Raw genomic sequence first — 22,707 nt, forward strand, 5'->3', positions numbered from 1 at the left:
TAAGAGGCAGGCCACAAAGGAATCCAGTGATTTTGCTTCTCTTTTTTTAACAAAAATTTTATTAAATTTATTTTGTTTGGGCAGCTGAGGATTGGCTTAGCCTTTTTGGGGCTGCAGTAATACAATATCATAGATTGGGTAGCTTATAGATAACAGAAATGTATTTCTCACAGTTTTGAAGGCTGGGAAGTCCAAGATCAAGGCCACAGCAGCAGTAGTGTCTGATGGGTGATGCTTTCTCATGTAAAGTGCCTTTTAGCTGTATCCTCACATAGTAGAAGAGGCTATCTGTCTACTTGGGACTCTCTCTATAAGGGCACTAATCCAAATCACAAGGATTCCACCCTCCTGATCAAAGTACTTCCAAAGGCTTACCTCCTAATACTATCACCTTGGGGGTAAGATTTCAACATATGAATGTCAGGGAACATAAACATTCATACCATAGCAAGGGTAATGGCAGAAAAGAACCACTGTCAAATACTGGACATCAGTGATGCATAGTTTTCTTTTAAGGAACAGGTTTAGCAGTATAGGTTGATGGAAATTAATAGAAAGGAGACACTCATTTAGTAAGGATATTAGGGTAATGAGGACATATAAGATATTTTATTTTAAATAATTTCTAGTTGATTCTTGTCATTCATCTTGGGCTTGAATCTACCACCAAAGAATCTACCTGTCATTTAATAAGAATATACTTAGAAATAGAAAATGAGGAATCACTACACTCTCTATAAATTATATAACTCTGTAACCCTGACTTGATTTCATATACCATATCTTCTGTCTACTGGAGTCTGAACTTGGGCAATAAATTATAACCTCAGATGTAAATACAGTTCCCACAACCATTACCAAAAAACATGGTTAAAGAATTTATGAACAAGTTGGAAAAAGTGTTATACCTAAAGTTAACCAATGTATCATACTACATAAAATGATTATTCTTGAAATAACCCTGATTACCTAATTACCTCTTATTGTTTTGGTTACACCTATAGAATTCTATAAGTGTGTGATGTAAAACTGTCATTTTTTTCTTCTCCTAGCCCCTTCTATTTCTCTGGCTCTCATTCAAACCAAAATGAAGAAGTGCTAATTCAATCACAGGTGTGCATATACACACACCCACATGCATGCAAGAGTATTAGGACTCATTGATTCTTTACTGGAGTGTGAGTCAACCACTCTTGTAGAAATAAACTAGGTTTCGTTCTGAATTTCAGAGCCTCTTTGGCGTTGTTGTTGACCTTTTAAATCTTGGGGAAAACATTTAAAAATCTCCACTGCTTACCTTTTTTGGGGTGTGGGATAAAAGGGGAAAAAGCAGGGGTCTTAGAATTGAGTGAGATTGGGATGGGGTTACCACTGACACAGGAATTGCCTGGCTCTTTGGGGCTTCATGACAAGAGCATGGAGGGAGAGTCTTTGAATATGGCAGAATACTTCTGAATCATATTTGTGTTGGTCTTGATTAAATTCTAAATATTATCTGGCTTTGTGGTTGATCACTTGATCTATTTTCACTCGGTTTCTCCTGATGTGTGTTTCCCTTTCCTTTGGGGTTGGTAAGAGTTCTATAAATAATACTTTATATAGAGTTTCCTCTGATCTCTGCCCTTTGTTCTCATCTTTGGTGAGTTAGGTGAGTGTTTAGCTTTTTCTAGGAAAACATTTTTTCAATCATTAAACCTTTGGGTGAAAAATGTAGAAAAAACAATTTTTAACTCCCTCTTTCTTTTATCCAGTATCTTTCAGAATGTTTGAATAAAACAAAGCAGTGTGTTCTTTTGGATGGTGATGTATAGCAATCAAAGATGCTTTTCTGTTTCCTTTAACAGTGTAGGACAGTCCATGTGTAATGTATGGGATATAAAAACTACCAAATGTGCTTTGCTCTACCTGAACTTTTTTGTTTCTGAATATTGCCGTATTATCAAAATGTCTAAGAGTGTTAGAAAGCAGCAGCTATGGCTGTTTGTTCCATTGCTAAGGTTTATAGAAGATCTGTTATTATCAGAGTAGATCTGTTTTTCACTGAGCTTGTGTATTTTTAAACACACATGGAACCAGACTTGCAGGCTAAAGCTTGTTAGAATCTCAATGAGAGGGAGCATTTGTTAGCTGAGAAATAAACAAAGACACAGCAAACATGATGACCCTCCGTTAAGCATCAACAAAGGGAAACTTTATGTTCATTTCACCACTTGACACATCAGGGTTTCCAACTGTTTGAGATAAATATTGGTTCATCACTAATATTTTACCTTATATGAACCTGCCTTGTGAAGTCTCAATAAGATCCTCATGGTGGTGGCTATTTTTATACATTGTAGGTTCTATCCACATGGAGAATTTTGAGATGCATATTTTTCTACCTTATTTAAAAAGTTTAGTTAAAGAATCATTCTTGGGGGGCTGGGGATGTGGCTCAAGCAGTGGCACGCTCGCCTGTCATGCGTGCGGCCCGGGTTCGATCCTCAGCACCACATACAAACAAAGATGTTGTGTCCGCCGAGAACTAAAAAAAAAAAAAAAAAATTAAAATTTTCTCTCTCTCTCCCTCTCTCTTAAAAAAATTGTTTTTTTTTAAAAAAAAATCATTCTTGGTGTTTTCATGGTTACATGTGGACAGGTATAAAAACAAAGATGTTTTGTCTCTTTTTGGTTACTTTTATTCTCTCTAACTGTAGGGTGAGGAGTGGTCTATGACTCTGGGTGTATTCCAGAAGGTAATGCAATAAATGATAGAGTAAGCTATTAAAACTTTACAAAATGAGACATAAAAAAGAAAGTTCTGGTAAGAGTGGAAATGGAGGGGTTGACATTGCTATTTCTAGAGGAAGTTGGAGCAATTTTAATTATTATTCACTATGTTCATCTTCCTAGGTGGATTAAGTTTGAAGAAAAAGTGGAACAAGGTGGGGAGAGGTGGAGTAAGCCCCATGTGGCCACGTTGTCCCTACACAGCTTATTTGAGCTTAGGACATGTATGGAGAAAGGATCGATCATGCTTGACCGGGAGGCTTCTTCTCTCCCACAGTTGGTGGGTAAGTATACTGTTTTAGGTTCCTATTACTATTTTACCTTCACAAGTCATGAGTCTCCATTAATGCAGAGGCCTACTAGTGGAAGTAGAGTTGAATAGTATATGACAATCTTTTCTTTTTCACATTGTGAAATTAGTGTGGTTTATTGTAGAAAAGTTGAAAGTCAGAAAAGAAAAATGTAGCTGGGCACAGTAGCGCACACCTGTAATCCCAGTGGCTTGAGAGGCTGAGGCAGGAGGATCTTGAGTTCAAAGCCAGCCTCAGCAAAGCGAGGTGCTAAGCAACTCAGTGAGACCCCATCACTAAATAAAATACAAAATAGGGCTGGAGATGTGGCTCAGTGGTCAAGTGCCCCTGAGTTCAATCCCAGGTATACGACCCCCCCCCCAAAAAAAATGTCTTCTGTAATATGTCTCTAGTCAAAACCATTGTTAACATTTGGAAATATTTTCTTCCAGTTTTATTTTGCAATCTTCTCTTTCATGCTTTTCATTTTTTACATTATTTTTCCTTATGTTTAGGATTGTGCTGTTTATTTACAGATTTGTATTAATTAAATTCACTTATTGGCACAAGATTAATATTTTTAATAGACCCTATCACTCACCCATCTTTGGTCTTATCAGACCAGAAGTCTGCACACTAGATTTCTAAAACTCTTTGACCTACACATTGCATCGAGCTTCTGTGAACTTCAGTTTCAGCATCTTCAAAATGCAGCTTAAATCTTCTATAAGAAGGGAAATAGTCTGGGTCCTGCATTGGATGTCAAGCTTTTTAGCTGTGTATAGAGAAAGCTTATGAAGGGCAGGGAGCAGGTAGGACCTTTTGGGTTAAGTGACTGAGTAAGGTCACATTGTTGCTGAGTATTATTTGTATCACCAAGAACTTGTGAAATATTTCTGCCTGAAATTCTACCATTTAAATATTCATTCCATCGAGCCCAGGGTTTGTCCTCTATAAACATGTGCACACTCTCTGGAAGATATCATGTGTCAATCCCATGAGATATAGAATGACATCACAGGAAAGAATGATGGATTTAAAATTGGGCGGGGCGGGGGGAAGCTTTAATTAAAGTTTACCTCCGCTGGCATGGATGACCAAGGATAAAGCAAGTAAATTAACTCTTGTGCAGTCTCACTAATCTATAAAAGCAGGATGAAGGGGGGCCTTTCAGAGTTGGTATGAAAATAAAATGAGATCATTAGGTGTATTTGTTACAATTTATTTATCCAGATCTTTTTACATGTCACCTGGCAGAGGGCTGAGTGAAGACTGAGTCAGGTTAAATAGATGCTCAGGGACTTCATGAGCAGGAGAAAAGATTCCAAATGGTGTGGTGGACAGAGCTGGAAATAGTTGAAGAGTTTCTTGACTATGCCTGGAGCTGATCAACAGGAGATGAAAGTCAAAGTGGAATTACACATGGGAGCTTTTCTTTAAAGATGTCTTTGGGGTCTTCAGCACCAGAAAGAGCTTAAGGAGCTTCTGGTCTTCAGCAGCTAATTGACCCCTTTACATGTAGTAGAAGACAGATTCCACATTAAATTGGAACCTCTTTAGCCAATGGCCACAGAGAGAACTTCTGATATTTACTGCATTTGAGAAAGGTTAATCGAAGCATTTTATGTTCTTGCATTAATTTTCCATTACCTTTTATTATCAGCTGTGAACCTTTTCCCTAACCTCCATGCATTTACTTTAAAAATTGTCATTACATGTTAAAATTAGACACCACTGGGTCATTTTGAGGTATCATCCTTCACTAATATGTTTGCTCCACAGTCCCTGGGGCAAGTAGGCAGAGAGCCAGCACTGTCATTCTGGAGCTAATAATACAGACATACAGTTCAGAGGCAAATCACACGTCATGAGCAAAACAAAGGGAGAAACGGGGAGAGGCTGGTTTTGCAGGCATGGGAAGAAAGCTTGCTTGAAAAAGTGTAACTGGCTAACAACAAAGACTTACAGATCCTTGGAGAGAATCAAAACCTTCTGGAGGGTAAAACATGAAGAATAAAAGGTCCTATTTTATCTAGTTTTAAATGACAGAAGATGGAACAGTAATTTGAAGAGTTATAGTCATTTAGTTAAGAAAAAAAATACTTTCTAGCAGAGGGTAAAGTGGAGTTGTTCCCAAATCCTGAATCATGCTATAATTTTCAGTTGAAAATTATTCACAGCTAAGTCTTAAGATGCATCTCCCCCACACTCCAATTTTTTTTCAAAAATAAGATGAAAAACTAATAGCAACTATGATAGCAAATATCAAAAAACAATAGTATACTGCTTATTCTTCTTTGCAGTCCACCAGCTACCACGTCTCATCAGTCTGCCTCTCAGAGGCTTCCCACCCTGAGCTCAAAGGCAGTGCCATAGGAGGGGCCTTGAGATGCATGGGGGCTATGAGTGGTGGGTGACTATTTAAGCAGGTGTCACTTCTCATACTTACCAAAAAAAGAAACAAAAATTCAGCCTAATTCTGATTCTTCTCAGGACCTCTATGTGCTTTTTCCATGAAGAACCCCTTCTGCATGCTAATAGAAAAACTTATCTTTTTTAAAAAGTATCATAAAGGGTAAAACATCATTTTCATGGATTATTTTAATAGTTTTATTATTAGCATCATCATCATAATTCCACATTTAACGAGTGTCATTCATATTTGAAACCAAGTCCATGGGAATTTTCCTTTCCTTCTAAGTTAAAAACATTATAAGCCATTTCAGGTATTCTATTATGATAAAAAATGGATCAGGGAAATGTACCTCTATTTTTGGAGCTCATTTTGAATGTAAAGGCATTCCTGAGCTGTGCATGTTGGCAGATGTGTGAGTTCTGTTGCTTCTTGCTTTTCACACCTTTTTATATTTTCAAAATGACTTTATTTCTATTGTTTTCTAATTACAAAACGAATATATGCTTATTTTAAACTAATACAGAAAAATGTAACCCACAAAAATAGAAATACCCACTCAACTAATTTTCAGATCTATCTTCTCAGGTTGTTTGCCTGCTTTCTCTTCTTTTCATTTATACACACACCACACACACACACACACACATTATTTATTTTAGTAAAGGTACTAAATATAGTTCAGATACTACTGAAATGACCCCATCCCTTTTTATTTTTTGAGGCAGAGTCTCGCTAAGTTGCTAAGAATGATCTTGAACTTGTGATCCTCTGGCTACAGCTCTGCCAACTTGCTGGGATTACAGGCATGCACCACTGTACCTGCGTCTCAGCATTTTTTCTTTGCAACCGTTTATGCATCTATAATTTATTTCACAAAGCAGAATCATACTGCCTCATTTTTAAAAAAATATCTTTATTTTATTTTCTTATTTGTATGTGGTACTGAGGATCGAACACAGTGCCTTAAGCATATGAGGCAAGCGCTCTACCACTGAGCTACAACCCCAGTCCACATACTGCCTCATTTTAATTGGTCTTTTCTTAAACTTAAAACATAACAATATTTTTCCATGTCATTAAATTTGAATGTCATTTTAATGTATTAAAATTACACAGTATTATCATACAGTATTTAATAATCTATTATTGGGTATTTAAATTGCCTTCAGATTTTTTATTGTAAAGAAAAAAAGCAAAGATATTTCTTATAGTTTTGTTAAATTGTTAGATTATTTTCTTGGTATGAATTTCTAATGGTAGAATATTCAGAAGCTTTGAACATATTCAAGGGTTTTGATATGTATTTGTGAAACAATCTTCAAGAAAGTGTTCTAGTCACTTTATCATTAATGCATAAAATTGCCTGCTGCACACACCCTTCATACCATGAGGGATTGATTTGTCTTTTTAATTTGTATCACTTTGGTAGATTAAAAAATACCTCATTATTGGTTTAATTTGCATAAATTTGTTTAAATTGTCTTTCTTAATCTTGAAGTTGAGTATTTGCATATTTTTTGGCCCTTCATATTGCCTTTAAGAAGTCATTTGTGACCTTTGGCCATTTTTCTGTTGCATCACATCTTTCTCTTGGTTTGCAAAAGTTCTGCATGTATTGATTCTTTTCTTGTCTAGAGTTTGCTTTTTAAATCTAAATAAAAACATGTAACCTGGAGAAAGATCTAAACTGTGAGTCAAAAAAACTGGTTTTATTTATTTATTTATTTTTTGCCTCTAGTGAGTCTACATGTGTGGACCAGCACCTCTCTAGCCTGATCTTTTCTCACCTGTTTAATAAGAGCTTGAACTCTTTAGTTTTTTAATTTGTTTTAATTAGTTATACATGACAGTAGAATGCATTTATGCACTTTGATATACATAGATGGCATGTAATTTCTCATTTTTCTGTGTGTACATGTTGCAGAATCATATTGGTCATGTGGTCACATATATACATACAGTAATAATGTCTGTTTCGTTCTACTATCTTTCCTAGCCCCACATCTCCCCTCTCTTCCCCTCCCATCACTTCCCTCTACCTAATCTAAGGTAATGCTGTTCTTCCTTAGTGCCCCCTACCTTATTGTGAATTAGCATCTGCATATTAGAGAAAACATTTGGCCTTTGGTTTTGTGGGATTGGCTTATTTCACTTAGCATGATATTCTCCAACTTCAACCATTTACTGACAAATGCCATAATTTCACTCTTTAAAGATGAGTAATATTCCATTGAGTATATATACCACATTATATTTATTCATTCATCTATTGAGGGACACCTAGGTTGGTTCCACAGTCTAGCTATTGTGAATTGAGCTGCTAAAAACATTGATGTTTTAATTCCTTTGGGTATAAACCAAGGAGTGGGATAGCTGGGTCAAATAGTGGTTCCATTTCCAATTTTCTGAGGAATCTCCATACTGCTTTCCATAGTGGCTGCACCAATTTGCAGTCCCAACAGCAATGTATGAGTATACCTTTTTTACCACATCCTCATCAACATTTATTATTGACTATTCTTGATGATTGCCATTCTGACAAAAGTGAGATGAAATCTTAGAGTAGTTTTGATTTTCATTTCTCTAATTGCTAGAGATTTTGAACACTTTTTCATATATTTGTTGATCAATTGTATTTCTTCTTCTGTTAAGTGTCTGTTCAGTTCCTTAGCCCATTTATTGATTGGGTTATTTGTTTTTATGGTGTTAAGTTTTTTGAGTTCTTTATATATTCTAGAGAGTAACGCTTTATTGGAGGTGATGTAGAAAAGATTTCCTCTCAATCTGTAGGCTTTCTCCTCAGGTTATTGTTTCCTTTGATGAGAAGAAGCTTTTTAATTTGAATCCATCCCATTTATTGATTCTTGATTTTACTTCTTATGCTTTAGGAGTCTTGTTAAGGAAGTAAGATCCTAGGCTGACATAGTGAAGATTTGGGTCTATTTTTTCTTCTGTTAGCCACAGGGTCTCTGTTCTAGTGCCTAAGTCTTTGATCCATTTTGAGTTGATTTTTTGTGCAGGGTGAGAGGTAGAGGTTTAATTTCATTTTGCCACATATGGATTTCCCGTTTTGCTGGCACCAGTTGTTGAACAGGCTATCTTTTCTCCAGTGAAAGTTTTTGGCACCCTTGTCTAGTATGAGATAACTGTATTTACATGGGTTTGTCTCTGTGTCCTCTATTCTGTACCATTGGTCTACAAGTCTATTTTGGTGCCAATACCATTCTGTTTTTGTTACTATAGTTCTGTAGTTTAAGGTCTGTTATTGGGATGTCTTCTGCTTCACTTTTCTTGCTAAGGATTGCTTTAGCTATTCTGGGTCTCTTATTTTTCCAAATAAATTTCATGACTGCCTTTTCTATTTTTATGAGGAATGTCATTGGGATTTTAATAAGAATTGCATTGAACTATTTAGTTATTTTTATTTGTTTTAATTAGTTATACATGACAGTAGAATGCATTTATGCACTTTGATATACATAGATGGCATGTAATTTCTCATTTTTCTGAGTGTACATGTTGCAGAATCATATTGGCTTTTGGTAGTATGGCCGTTTTGACAATATTAATTCTGCCTATCCAAGAGCATGGGATATCTTTTCTGAGGTTTTCTTCAGTTTCTTTCTTTAGTGTTCTGCAGTTTTCATTGTAGAGGTCTTTCGCCTCTTTTGTTAGATTGATTCCCAGGTATTTTTTAATTTTTTATTTTTTGAGGTTATTGTGAATGCAGTAGTTTTCCTAATTTCTATTCAGCGGATTCATCGCTGATGTATAGGAATGCATTTGATTTATGAGTGTTATTTTATATCCTGCTACTTTGTTGAATTATTTTATTAGTTCTAGAAGTTTTCTGGTGGAATTTTTTGGGATCTATAGGATCATGTCATCAGCAAATAGTGATTGTTTGAATTCTTCTTTACCTATTTGTATCCCTTAAATTTCTTTCTTTTGTCTAATTGCTCTGGCTAGAGTTTCAAGGATGATGTTGAATAGAAATGGTGAAAGAGAACATCCTTGTCTTGTTCTAGTTTTTAGTGGGAATGCTTTCAATTTTGCTCCATTTAGAATGATGCTGGCCTTGGGTTTAGCATATATAGCTTTTACAGTGTTGAGGTATGTTTCTACTATCCCTAGTTTTTCTAGTGTTTTTAACATGAAGGGGTGCTGTATTTTGTCAAATGCTTTTTCTGCATCTATTGAGATGATCATATGATTCTTGTTTTTAAGTCTATTAATGTGATGAATTACGTTTATTGATTTCCATATGTTGAACCAACCCTGCATCCCTGGGATGAATCCCACTTGATTGTGGTACACTATTTTTTTTAATACATCTTTGTATGCAATTTGCCAGAATTTCATTGAGAATTTTTGCGTCTATGTTCATCAGGGATATTGGTCTGAAGTGTTTTTTCCTTGATGTGTCTTTGTGTAAGAGCTTGAACTCTTGCTCAGCTTTCAGCTCTGCTATCATCTGGAGTTGGCACTTTTTCTCCCAATTGGTAGCGTCTGTGGGATTTTGAACACTGAAGGCTTAATTTCAGTGTAGCTGTAAACTGTTACTGCCCCCACTTTCCTTTGAAAAGTTTCGTAGTTTATGTTTAAAGAGATTCCTATAATGTGGACCATTTTAATGGAAACTTAATGAAGGGCATAAGCCACACAGATGTTTTAACCTGTTCTAACTGGTGATTTCCAGACATTAGTAACAGGGCAGGCTGTGTATGCATATGGATTGGTTTGTGATTTTAAGGGAAAGCAAGAATAGAGGGAGGCTCTGCCAGGAATGGTAGATAAGAAACACTTTAATCCACAACCCTGGAATTAGAGTAGGAGTTTGATAACACTTGCAGCTGATATGCTGGGCTGTTTTTTTCTTTTAAATTTTTTTTTTAAAAAAAATTTATGGTTCTTCTGTAAAATGGACTTTCCACATGGAACAAGGCTTAAAGGGAAAGAACAAGGGTTGTGTTCTGTAGGCACCTAATTATTTTACCGTTCAACAGAGGGATAATTGTAATTATAGGATCAGTTCTGAGATTTTTATTGAGTGGGGTTTGTGTAGTTAAAAATACTCAGAGCTAAAGGCCACTGTCAACCCAAAACATCCACAAGAGAAACTCTTCCTGTCTTGCCCAGGCATCCTACCAAGTGGTCCAGTGTTACATGACATTTATGGCATCTGTGTAAGGATATGATGGAGAATCCTGGATTTAGCCTCTGCTTGACTTCCAAATAATTGATTGTGCATTGTAAATGTCAGTTTCTTTCTATAGACTGTGAGACCAAATCTGTGAGAACTTGCTATAAAGATGGATGTATGAGAAGTACAATTATGCCCAAGAAAAGCCCCTTGAAATCTGCAACTTCTCTTTACAGGGGTGGGAATCGTGGGAGATGCTATTATCCAACTAGGACCCATTAGTTTTCTTGTCAAACTTTTGCAGAAGAATAACTTGTTCTCTTTTTACTTTTGTATATTGAGAAGCTTGCTCAAGAGAGGAATATGGATATGTGTTAGATGCATCTATGTATCCAAAAATGTTGGTATGAGATAATATTGTTCTGGCTCAGTGCAGAACACTATTTGCTTGTAGTGAGGTAACTTCCTGCCAATATTGCACAGATTTTGTGATTTTTTTGGTCTTCAATCTCATTCAGGGTAGAAATAAAATATCCTGTCATGTAGATGTTAAAGTAAGATGCACGTGGATACATTTATGTTATACTATTAACATGTTTTACTTCTGAGAAAGAGGATTTCTTATTTTCTGTTACAGTAGAGGAAAGGGATGCGGGGTGGGGGGAAGGAAGGAAGGGGGAAATACTGACAAATGATGTTGGCCAAATTATACTGTTACATTGCTTGCATGTTCAAATATGTAACAATAAATTGCACCGTAATGTACAACTATAATGTTCCGATAAAAAAATGGGAAAAAAATAATTTGTTGTGTTGCAGAGTGACCTAGGGAGTAATTTTAATTTTTTTCATAGTAAAACTAAAATATTTAAAAGTCTTAGTAAGACTGTTATTTAAAGTAAGATATTTAAAGAATAAACTGAATAAAATTTCACAGAAAATTTTATTTAGGTTATACTTTAACATGGCCAATGGAAATACATTGATAAGGCTTTAGCTAGATCTAAACAGGAAGAATAAGCCTGCCTTAGAAGAGACTAAGAGATAATTTCAAGGTTACTCTTTTATTTAATTAATTGGTGTTCAGATGACTTGATATTAAGAAACTATTGTTTTCTTTTCTCTTGTTTAAAAAAAATTTTTTTGTAGTTGTAGATGGACAGTGTGCCTTTATTTTATTTTTATGCAGTGCTAAGGATTGATCCTAGTACCTCACATGTACTGAGCCCCAGACCCAGCTCTCTGTCGTTTTCTTGTAAAGAAATCGCAACCTCTTAGGAGAATTTGGAAAAATAGATTTAAAAGTTTTTAAAAATTTAAAAAATTAAGGTTTAATCTTACTTTTAAATTTACACATTCTTAAGTTTTTCATACCATTAATATTTCTAACACATAATAGTGCATGAAAATTTTCCAGTTTATTTTAGATAAAAATGTAAATTATTAACTCATAGAAGTAGAATGTAATTTATGTGAAATCGCTCAACTTGGATGAAGGATAATGAACAAGACAATTTTACCTTCCCAAACATACAATTATTACTAGAATATTTTTAACTCTCATTAAAACCAGTATCCCTGTACCTTGTATCTTTATCCTTTACATAAAGTAGGAAGTTAATACATTGATATTAAATTTGAGGGTGACAACCATGAAGCTGGAGTAAAAAAATCATGTTTCATGACTAAGTTTTATTTTTGTTTCACTTTCTTTTTGTATTAGAGATGATTGTTGACCATCAGATTGAGACAGGCCTCTTGAAACCTGACCTTAAGGATAAGGTGACCTATACTTTGCTCCGGAAGCACCGTCATCAAACCAAGAAATCCAACCTCCGGTCTCTGGCTGACATTGGGAAGACAGTCTCCAGTGCAAGTAGGATGTTTACCAACCCTGATAATGGTAATGCAGGGCCATTGGCTGCTGCTTTCTCTTACCTGTCTCACCTTTCTTCCACTTCTCGTCATCTTTTCCTCCACATTTCTTCCTTTTTCAAGTTCATATGACACAGTCATCTCATGATAGTTTTTATCCAGGGGGGCAGTTTATAGACTTGCTGGAAGGATTTCACTGCTACTGTAGGCTGAAAAAGCCATAGTGCCTGGCTTGCTCCATATATATCTCTTCTGATGGACTGATATGGTTTGGTAATAACTATGATGATCCAACCACATATTTCAGATGCATCAGGAAGCTTATATATCTTGAGTACTTTAGGTAGTATTTTTCAACATGATGGTTTACCAGAATTAGGAGAATATAGTAAGATATGATAAATGTCTTGAAATCTCATGTAATGAGGTGTTTTCTTGGTGTGTGACAGCATCCAGCCTATAAATGATCACTTCATAAAGTAAGACTCAATAATTGTTTTGCTACTTTAAAAAAACCAACTTTTCTTTTCGTAGGTTATAATCATGGGAAAATAAGTATTCAGGATGGGTTATTAACCCAATTATATAATAGTAGGGAAGGCACTATGTCCTATTCATACTTTATTGCATTTATGAGAGTTTCCTGATAAAAGTTCTATCTTCTGGATTATTCTCTTTGTTTTAAATAAATTTCATGATTGGGTGCAGCCTGAGAAAGGAGAATTTAATTTCCATGAAGCATGGGAAATGAAGGTGTGGTGGGCAGAGTTGCTAAGCACTGGGGTAGTAGAACTGGGTCTGTACTTCCATTCTGCCTATCTTGTTTAGTGTCAAGAGAAATGAGTAGATATGGGAGGTTCTATTTAATTGTGTTCAGTTGCACTTTCAGAACATGAACATGTTGTCATGGAAAAGGTGGATTGAGAGAATTGTGTAGACCGAATTCCAACTCAGCCACTCTGCTTCCAGAAATGGGGTTTTCTGACTTAGTGTTAATGTGAATAATTGGAAGAGAGCTTACTACAAATGTACTTTCTCAGTTATATTTCTTAAGAGAAACTGGTTACAAACAAATAAATAGAATAGAAATGCTCTTTGTAAAGAAATTTCACAGTGGTTTGGGAGGCTGAGACAGGAGGATCACGAGTTCAAAGCCAGCCTCAGCAACTTAGCAAAGCCCTAAGCAACACAGCAAGACCTTGTCTCAAAATAAAATACAAAATAGGGCTGGGGATGTGGCTCTGGGGTTAAGTGCCCCAGGGTTCAATCCCTATTTAAAAAAAAAATCACAAAAGATAATCTAATCTGGAACATTCCTACTACAATTTAATGATTCTACTATTACCTGGAATATTGCTGCTGACAGGAAATGTTTTGGTTTTTGCGTGTCTCCACTTTATTTACTGGTTTTGTAAAAAATGGTTTTTGAAGAAAAAGGTTGTTTAATGACTGAAAAGGTTATAGGGTGAATAATTTTAACAGCTGATGTTAAAATGTATTTCATTTTAAACAACCCATATTTTTGAAATTAAGGCAATTCAAGTTGAAGTCCCTCTTGTATATCATATATAATAATACTCTTTCTCACATAAAATGAAATTTAAACAATTGGGAATTTGTTTTTTTTTTTTTTTTGAATTGTGGGGTTGGTGGTATAAAGAGGTAAGAGTATAAAGAGGTAAAAAAGTGCGTTGTGTTTTCAAATGTCGTATTTGTGAAGAGAAGAGGAAGGATGAGTACTGTGAGAATGCTTTCGACCACTGCAGTTCTTGGAATTGCAGGCAGAGTCAAAATTACAAACAGATGAATTTTGGAGGCCAGTATCTCGTGGTAGCTTGAAATCGGTCCTGTTATTAGTACTGACCTTCCACAGTATGTGGATGTGGAACACAGCTAGTGAGTTGATACAGCTCCTCATTTTATCAGTAGATCTCTGTACTTCAGAGGAAAGTTGAAATTGCCTTTGTCATTCACCTTTTCACTTGTGAAATGTTATATGTGCTGGGCAGAAAGCAATAGGGAGGGCAGGCAGTTCCTTTCTGGCTCTTCAACGGATCACCTTACACCCTGAAGCATGGGATACCATTAGGTCTTTTAAAACCTATTATTATTGGCCTTTGTGTTATCCAACTCCTTTTAAAATATCACAGGCAAGATTTGGCTTTGAGACATTCTATAGCAGTGAATTTCATGTGCCTCCAAGATACATTATTATAAACTATCGGATGGCAAATTTTTGGCTTTGTAAAGGTGCTTGTTCTAAATGTGCAAGTTTACACAGTTGCCTTTATATCTTGGAGTTTAATCACTTAATATCTTTAACAACTACAAAATGTTCTTAGAATAAACTTTTAAAATAAAGAATTATATAACTGTTGCTGCTATTTAAGCCTGAATCTCATGCCTATTGTAGTTGGAGCTATATTCTAATATCCTCATGTAAAGTCTAGATAAACTGAAGTCACCTTGGTCTTCTAGAACAGGTTGGAAAATAGAGCCAGTGATATAGTCAGCTTTATGCGAGCAACAGTGTGATAAATAGCTGAAATTTATGGAGATACTTCAGAGTTGGGAATTTTTTCATTTCCCAGAGGTGTGCTAGAGCTAGCTCTTATCTACTCAGAAGAGCCAATTGTTATAAAAAATTTTGCACACTGGTTAAATACAGCTTCTATTAAAAATTAAATTATGTAAACATCTAATTAAATAACTATATTAAAAACTCATGTAATAAATACTCAAATTTACCACTTCCGACTTATTTCACTATATTTTATTGTAATCTGTACTCTTGAGGTAATTTCCATCTATTATTGAGTCTGTACAGTAGAAATACTATAAAATGGTCTGCTACTGTGCATCACTTCCCAGCGCTCTATGGTCTGGGAGTACAGAAGTCTTTTGAGAAGTGGTGTACTAGTCATCCCATCAGACCTAGATTGTGAATTTCCTTTTTTTTCAATCCAATTTAATAACTTCATTTTTTATTAGTGAAAAGTTGTTTCTTCTTTCTAATAAAAAAGGTAGTTTAGTACTTAGTTTCGATGTCTATAAAACACATGATGAAATGACAAATGAAATGACATTATGTAAATGTTTAGAATATTAATAATACATAGTAACACACAATATATTTAAGCATGATTAGGAAAGATTTCATGAGTCAGAATGGATTCTGGAATGATACCTGCTCTGTAGCTTACTACTGGGAGGAAACTCATGGATATAGTCCTGATTTATTTCCTATGCCTTGTAGTAAGTGATACCAACACCCATTTGTTAGCAAAGGAGAAAGGAAGCTGTCTTACAGAATGGTCTGTCTCCTTCATTGGTTTTACTCTTGGCTCAATGGCTGTTGTGGACCCTAAACCACACTGGGAATTCATGGGCCCCATCAAATAGATCAGGGGTTGGAGAAGGTGCCAGCTCCAAGCAGGGTGGTGGCTCCTAGGGCTCATGCTGCTACTCCCTGGCTTTTCTTGGATAGGGTCTCTTTTGTATATATAGGGGCCCATGGCGTGCTCCTGATTGGACCCCTCTGAGTTTTATCTTCAAATTACCACCTCCCCCTTTTTCTCTATCAATATGAGAAATGTGAGCTCTTTGGTCCTACCAGTTTTTGCCTCCACTTACTCCTGAACCTGGCCTCTTCTTTCAAGGTTACCTACCAGGCAGGAGCTGCTTCCTAATTCTTTCCCGTGTGTTTGCTTTGACATAGGCATAGAATACTTCAGGTATTTTAAAAAAGGTTCTCTATTGCTGTTGCCTACAGAAACAGTGATTAACAATGCAGAACAAACAATAGAAAGAAACCAGGGCTTTTTTGTTGTTGTCGTTGTTAGTAGTAATTCTAGGCTTCATAGAAATGGAAGTAGGATTAGTAAGGCTCTTGTTGCTTTGGATCTGATTGAGGTTAGATCTATTCAAACTATTTGGTTTGAATACTAGATCAACTGCCTTGACATTGGCACATGTTGGGTCTGGCTGGGACCACTGCCAGGTTTGGCAGCTTTCTCAGTCCCTTTAGCAATTGTTAGCTTTTGGTCTGGGCTTTAGATTCCAGTTAGCCCCGTTGTCTCTGGCTGGGTTGTTCTACTTTGCTTATTCCACCACCCCTGCCCTGGACTCTTCAATTCAGACATGTCCCTGAATCAATGGGTAGGCAGGCATTTTCCTAACTTCCTTCAAAGGTTCTGCTCCTCTGAAGCAGGCCATCATGCTTCCTTAGTTCTGAGATGAGACAGGTGACATTTTGCATCTTTAGGCCCATAGCATCTTAAGATGAGAGTCATCTTCCCAGGTGCCTTTCTGTGTATTAGTCAACTCCTTCTGAAAACCAGCAGCAGATATCTGTTTTGTTCTGGATTCTTATTTCCCATGCATTTGCATAGCACATGTAAATATTCTGGCCAGACCTCAGGAATGATCAACATCTTCCCAACTTTAGAATAAATTAACCAATCCATGGAAAGTGTCTAGAAACATGCTCGAATGAGATTATTCCTTAACAGCAGTAGCTGTTATGTTTATTATTATAAACAAATTTCTCATTTACCCATCAGGCACTATTCTTACTTTACTTTCTTTCCTCCAGGCAGTAACTGATCTTCTTGATCAAAACTGTTCAAATCTTTTAAACAATAACTCATTTTTCTCAAGGGCATTCCTTCTTAGTGTTTGCTAGTCTGTTCTGTTCTTGAAGGCAACAGAGAGTCTGGCTTAAGAGACACAACACTAGTGAGTGCTGGTTTCAACACCAAAGGCCCACTTCACTATCTTTTTCTAGAAGTCATGATGCTATCTTTTCCAAAGGTTTTATTCAAATCTTGCTAATATTTGGTAGCAGCATGATTTTGAGGAATTTACATAATCTCCCCAAGACTTAATTTTTGTATCTGTAAAATAGTGTAGGTAGTAATATCTTATTCATTGTATATAACCAGAATTAAATGAGATATCTTTGTGAAAAGTATTTATTAAGAAGTACACGAGATTCCTTTATCAGAATCAACTTATTCAGAAATATTCTAAGGGACAAATTTCATGACCTTCAGATTTAAATTTGAGGACAGAGTTTCAATTCAACACCATTATTTTGTTTTCTGTATTTCTCAGTTTTTGTCCCACATCACTCCAATATGAAAACATTCCTGCAGTTTTTTTAATAGTGTTATTTTTGTTATCAACTTTACATTTACCAAAAAAATGCATAATGTGTTGACAGTTAGAACGCTATAGCATTTTTAATTTAGGGTAGAAAGATTAATAAGTATGTGTGAGCAATGACAGTTCTTAGCCATCAATAACTGATGTATGTACAGCAGGATGTCACCATGAGATGAACATGTTTTTTAATTTTACTAATTGTCAGTCTGTTTTATACAGCCAGAATGTGGGTAGAGGAAAGGAACTGGAATGATTCTCTTTGTCTTATCCTACCAAATACAAGCACTCTTGCACTCTTCTTTATTCTCCCTTTCCAGGAAAAAAATGTGTATTTAAGGGACACTGAATGATTTGCTGTTGCCAACCCAGAGTAAATCTTGCAAAACTTGAGAACCTTCATTGAGCCACCCTTGCAAAGTTTTCAACTGCCCAGCCTCATCTTGTTTTGAGAGTAGATGGGAGAGGAGGTGCAGATCTGAGACCATGTCCTGGTCTCTATTAAATAAAGAGAGATAGAGAGAAGAGGAGAGGGAGGAGAACAGGAAAGAGTGAGGAGTGATGAGGATGTGAGCCGGGTGGACTCCTGGTTATGTCTTCCTAAAAGAAGAAAGGGGAGAGGAGGTTAGTTTTCCAGGAGTAATTAAGCATGCCTGCACTGCTTGAACCCTGTTTCAGTACAAGGGACAAAAAGAAGATCTTTGCTGGTGTGTGAACCTGATTTCTTAAAAATCACATTTTGAGGTTAAAGTTGCATTTAGTTTTTAGTGGATATTGACAATGATACTTGGATTTATTTATGGAATACAAAGTGATGCTGTGACATATGCATCCAAGGTAGAATAATTGAATCAAGCTGATTGAGGTATTATTCATCACCTCAAATACTTATCATGTATTCCTCCTGTTTACTTTTTACTTGAAGCATTGTACCCTTTGACCAACATCTCCCCATTTTTTCAACTCCGCAGCTTCTGGTAAGCACTGTTCTACCTCCTGCTTCTATGAACTATTATTTCAGAGTCCACATGTAATAAATGAGACAAGTGATATTTTTCTTTCTGTGTTTGGCTTAACAGTGACCTCTGGGTTCATTTGTGTTTCTCCAAAAAACCAAAAATTTCCTCTTTTTTTTTTTTTAATAGGACTGACAGTACTTTGTTTTGTTGATGTATATCACAATTTTTTTATCCACTCATCAGTTGATAAATTCTTAGGTTAATTCTATAACTTGGATATTGTGAATAGTGCTACAGTAGACATGGGAATACAGATATCTTTTTGGCATTCTGATTTCAGATCTTAAAGTTGAATTTGAATAGGCCAAAATTGCTGTCTGTAGTGTTTTCCAACATGGTTCAGACTGTTCAGCACAGGAAACATCATTCTGTTAATGATAACCTCCCATTATTTAAGTACCTTGTACATACTGGACATATGCCAGGCATTGTTGTCTACCATATTTCTAATGTATGTAAATAATCTGCATTTGAAGATGAAAAACCTGAAACTCAGAAATGTAAAATAACTTGCACAAGCATAATCAATGGAGGATCCAGTGTGCCTAATAGCAATATGATAATTACACTACAAGGGAAATAAGCTTCCTCAACCATAATTTATTTCCCATACATTAATGAGTCCAGTTCTCTTATTTTGTGCAATCATGAGATGTTGAAGAGCTCTGGTAGCTATTCTTTGTGTGTGTGTGTGTTGATGGACACAATACCTTTATTTTATTTATTTTTATGTCTTGCTGAGGATGGAAGCTAGTGCCTTACAAGTACTAGACAAGTGCTCTAACACTGAGCTACAACCTCAGCCCCCTGGTGGCTATTCTTTATTTGCAGGAATACACATCAAACATGGCAGACTGTTGATTATCTTATTGGCTTTCCAAATGAAGATTTCTATGCAATGTATCTTAAGGGTTTATTGGTGAAATACTACTATAATATTAGGTAAAATTTCTTAGTGAAATAACAGTGGGAATGCATAGTAAGTGCTTGATAACTACTTAAACATACAACATTGCATCCCCCCCCCCAAATCATACAATTTTAACATAAATAAACTTCTTCTCTTCTTAATACTATTATTGAAAAAGCATTTTTCTGGAGAAGTTTCCTTGATCTGTTTGCATGAGTCAAAAAGAGACACGCTCACTTGAGTAGATTTAGGATGGATGTCTTTGAACAAGTTGATTTCCAAGGGGAACATGAATCATTAAGCAAAATTTTTGATTCATAACACAATCCAGATATTGGAAACCATCACTCAAAAATCTTTAGAGGCATAGCTTTCGTCATCAAGTATGATATAAACAAGATTCTACCTTGTTCGTGGCAAACATGATTTAAAATTTGTAAGATGCTAGCAAAGCTGTTTGTTTTGTAGCTCAAGCATCAAGGACAAAAATGAAAGCATTTTTTAAAGATGCACACAGTATTTCATTACTGTGGTCTAATTATGAAAAGTTCAGTTCCAACTTTGGGAACAAGTTTTTAAAATTTGATGTTTGGAGTAAATTTATGAAGAAAAAAGTAATAAGAAAGGGTTACAGTTTGTGTCTCTTCCTGCACAGAACACCGAGGGCCCAACAAATCAAAATGTTAGAATTTGCCAGTAAAAGTAATGGATGCTGTGAGCCTCCCAGTTTTCATGAGGGTGAGCAGCCAGATGGCTCCAATCAGGCTTTGCTAAAGCACAGGTGCCAAGTCTCTATGGGCATTGCATTTTCATGCCTGTCTTTGCAGCCAGGTTCTTTGCTGGTATGTGCCAGGCTCCATTCCACCATCCCCTTAATGAGGAGGCTCAGCATTAGTGGAGGCTGTGTATGCAAAAGGGAGTTTATAGATTTTGTTCCCAACAGATACTACACTGACATGCTGAGAGGAGCAGAGAGAGAGAAGCTGTTGGAGAAAGCTAGTTACCAGCATCTTAGTATTTGAGCAGCAGCTGACTTCTCGTACTCACTTTAGTGTTGGGCCATGACATCAGTGATAAAGTCTTGGTAGCTACATACTCGTGAGAAGCTAAAGGAATGTGAGTTTACATTGTATTACCAGTCTCTTATCAGTTCTCACCGATTTGGCATTACAGTCAGGCCCTTGTTTGGGTCCAGGCAACTGAGTGCCAGTTGTATACATTCTTCTCACGTCATTTAGCCAAGCCTGCAGGAATATTGGCTCTTAAAACAGGGCACTAAGTCATTAAAAGAAACAGGAGGTGAGACTTGGTCAGTTTGATAATATACATTTCTAAATGCCTCCCTCTTGACAAAAGCAATTTTGGAGTACTCTCAACTGGTTCATTTCCCTTTTTCATTTTTCTTAGTGCAATAAAAACTTGCAAAGAAGTTCAATTATGGGAAACAATTAAAAATTCAGATTTCAAAGAGAAGACATCAGATTTGCCTCAAACAGGTGCTGGCACAGATGGCCCGCTCACAAGTCCTGGCTTTATTTACAGCTTTTAAACACAGACAGATAAATTGACAAAAATGTTTCTGGATTTTATAATGTGCTGAATGCCCAAATTTGGCCATAAACTTACATTAATTTTTAAATGGTTCAATTTAAAACCTGACCTCCCAAGTCACCAATAGCCTATTAAAAAAAACTGTCTGCCCTGTCTTTTGCACACTTGTATGAATAGAATTATCTAATATTTGCTCTTGGATGTGTTTTGCTTATTGCCTTGATCATGTTAATGGCTATATCATTAAGAAAAAAATACTTCTCAAGTCAAATTGTACATAGTCTGATGGTTAGGTATTTATACCATCACTGCCATTCCTTAAAAGGATCATTATGCTGTCCATTTCTTACTAGCCTGAGAGCATGGTGCTTGATGAAAATAGCAAGACAAATGACATGAAGCCCAAAGCCTAAAGGAAACTGTCCTCAGGAAGAAGTCGAAGGTGTTATCCAGTTGATGAAATGTACCTGGAGGAACCATACTGTATATTTAGCTGCATCATTATTTTATCCTTACTTATTTTGTGGTCTTAAGATTTTGCATAGGTACACCAAGTATAAAAATGGTAGTAAAATAAGTATTAAAAGGCACCAGAAAATGAAGATTAATACGCATTTCTAAGCGGATCTCTATTAAGATATTATGTATCCTGGTGTCATATTGCTGGAGAACTGAAAAACAGAAAATTGGAAGCCACTTCTGTATTCATCAAGGAAAATATTTCAGAAGTGAAAGTCTGAAATGCTGCTTTCTACCTTTCTGAACAAGATCCATAGACGGGTCTGTTGGGTAGATCATCAAAAAGCTGCTTACTAATATGACATCATGTCCCCTGTGCTTTGTAAAACTATGTGTAACTTCCCTCTGTGTGTGCTCATGTGGTACAAATTATTAACAGTCTTGCTCTGACATCTTGAGATTGGTGTCTATTATGTAAATCTTTCTTTGGGAAATAATCCATGTTTTGTGTATAAGACCTGCGGGGCGAATCATTCATTGATAATTGGGGAACTATAATGATTGAATGTAATTTTTTTTAACTTTTTCATTCTGTGTTGGGATATGTTTCATTTAAGGGTGCCGGGTCATGGGAGGGGGTGTGTGTCATTGTAATGTGTCATTGTTCTCCTTTAACACGCTTGTGTGATTTGCTTTAGCATTTTTTCTTCTTAATTAATGCTTCCATCCTCATCCTTGCTGTGGCTGCTCATGTGTCTTCCTCCTTCTCCTGTCTTCTGCTTCTGACACTAAAGCCCGCAGCCCGCTTGAGAACTCAGTGCTCTGCCTAGCAACCCGCACCTTGGACGATGACCCCCGAGTGCGGCGCACTCCCAGCGTGGGATGGCTAAGTAAGTCAAGGGCTGGGGAAAGGGCAAGGATGGTGGTGGGGGAGGGCGGGCAGGACGATGACCTCTTGGCCATGGAGTGGAGGGCATCCTCTGGCTTGCCTGAAAGGGTAAGATGTAAAAATTCCTAAGCTCATGATTACTGATGGATTGCTTCTGCTTCCAGACAGTACAGGAATAAAGAATTCTCTGGGTCATCTGCTGGAGTGAATTTGAGTTGAGAAC

The 22,707-nt window shown here is 36.3% G+C and overlaps 1 protein-coding gene across 6 annotated transcripts in view; it reads left to right on the forward strand.

The window, feature by feature from the left end:
- The window catches only part of Slc4a4 (solute carrier family 4 member 4), a 406,144-nt gene that overhangs the window by 211,954 nt on the left and 171,483 nt on the right, over positions 1–22,707 (forward strand). For 4 of the 6 annotated variants that reach the window (XM_058574042.1, XM_046428692.2, XM_058574038.1 and 1 more), the window contains exons 5-6: positions 2,893–3,053; positions 12,342–12,521. In XM_058574042.1, the coding sequence (XP_058430025.1) occupies positions 2,893–3,053; positions 12,342–12,521 (341 nt within the window). The remainder of the gene's footprint in view (positions 1–2,892; positions 3,054–12,341; positions 12,522–22,707) is intronic. The other 2 variants (XM_058574039.1, XM_058574041.1) reach the window with 1 other exon arrangement.

This window comes from Marmota monax, unplaced genomic scaffold (genome assembly GCF_021218885.2).
Source record: "Marmota monax isolate L192 unplaced genomic scaffold, Marmota_monax_Labrador192_F-V1.1 WCK01_AAM20220418_F8-fsc00132, whole genome shotgun sequence".
NCBI classification, from domain to species: domain Eukaryota; kingdom Metazoa; phylum Chordata; class Mammalia; order Rodentia; family Sciuridae; genus Marmota; species Marmota monax.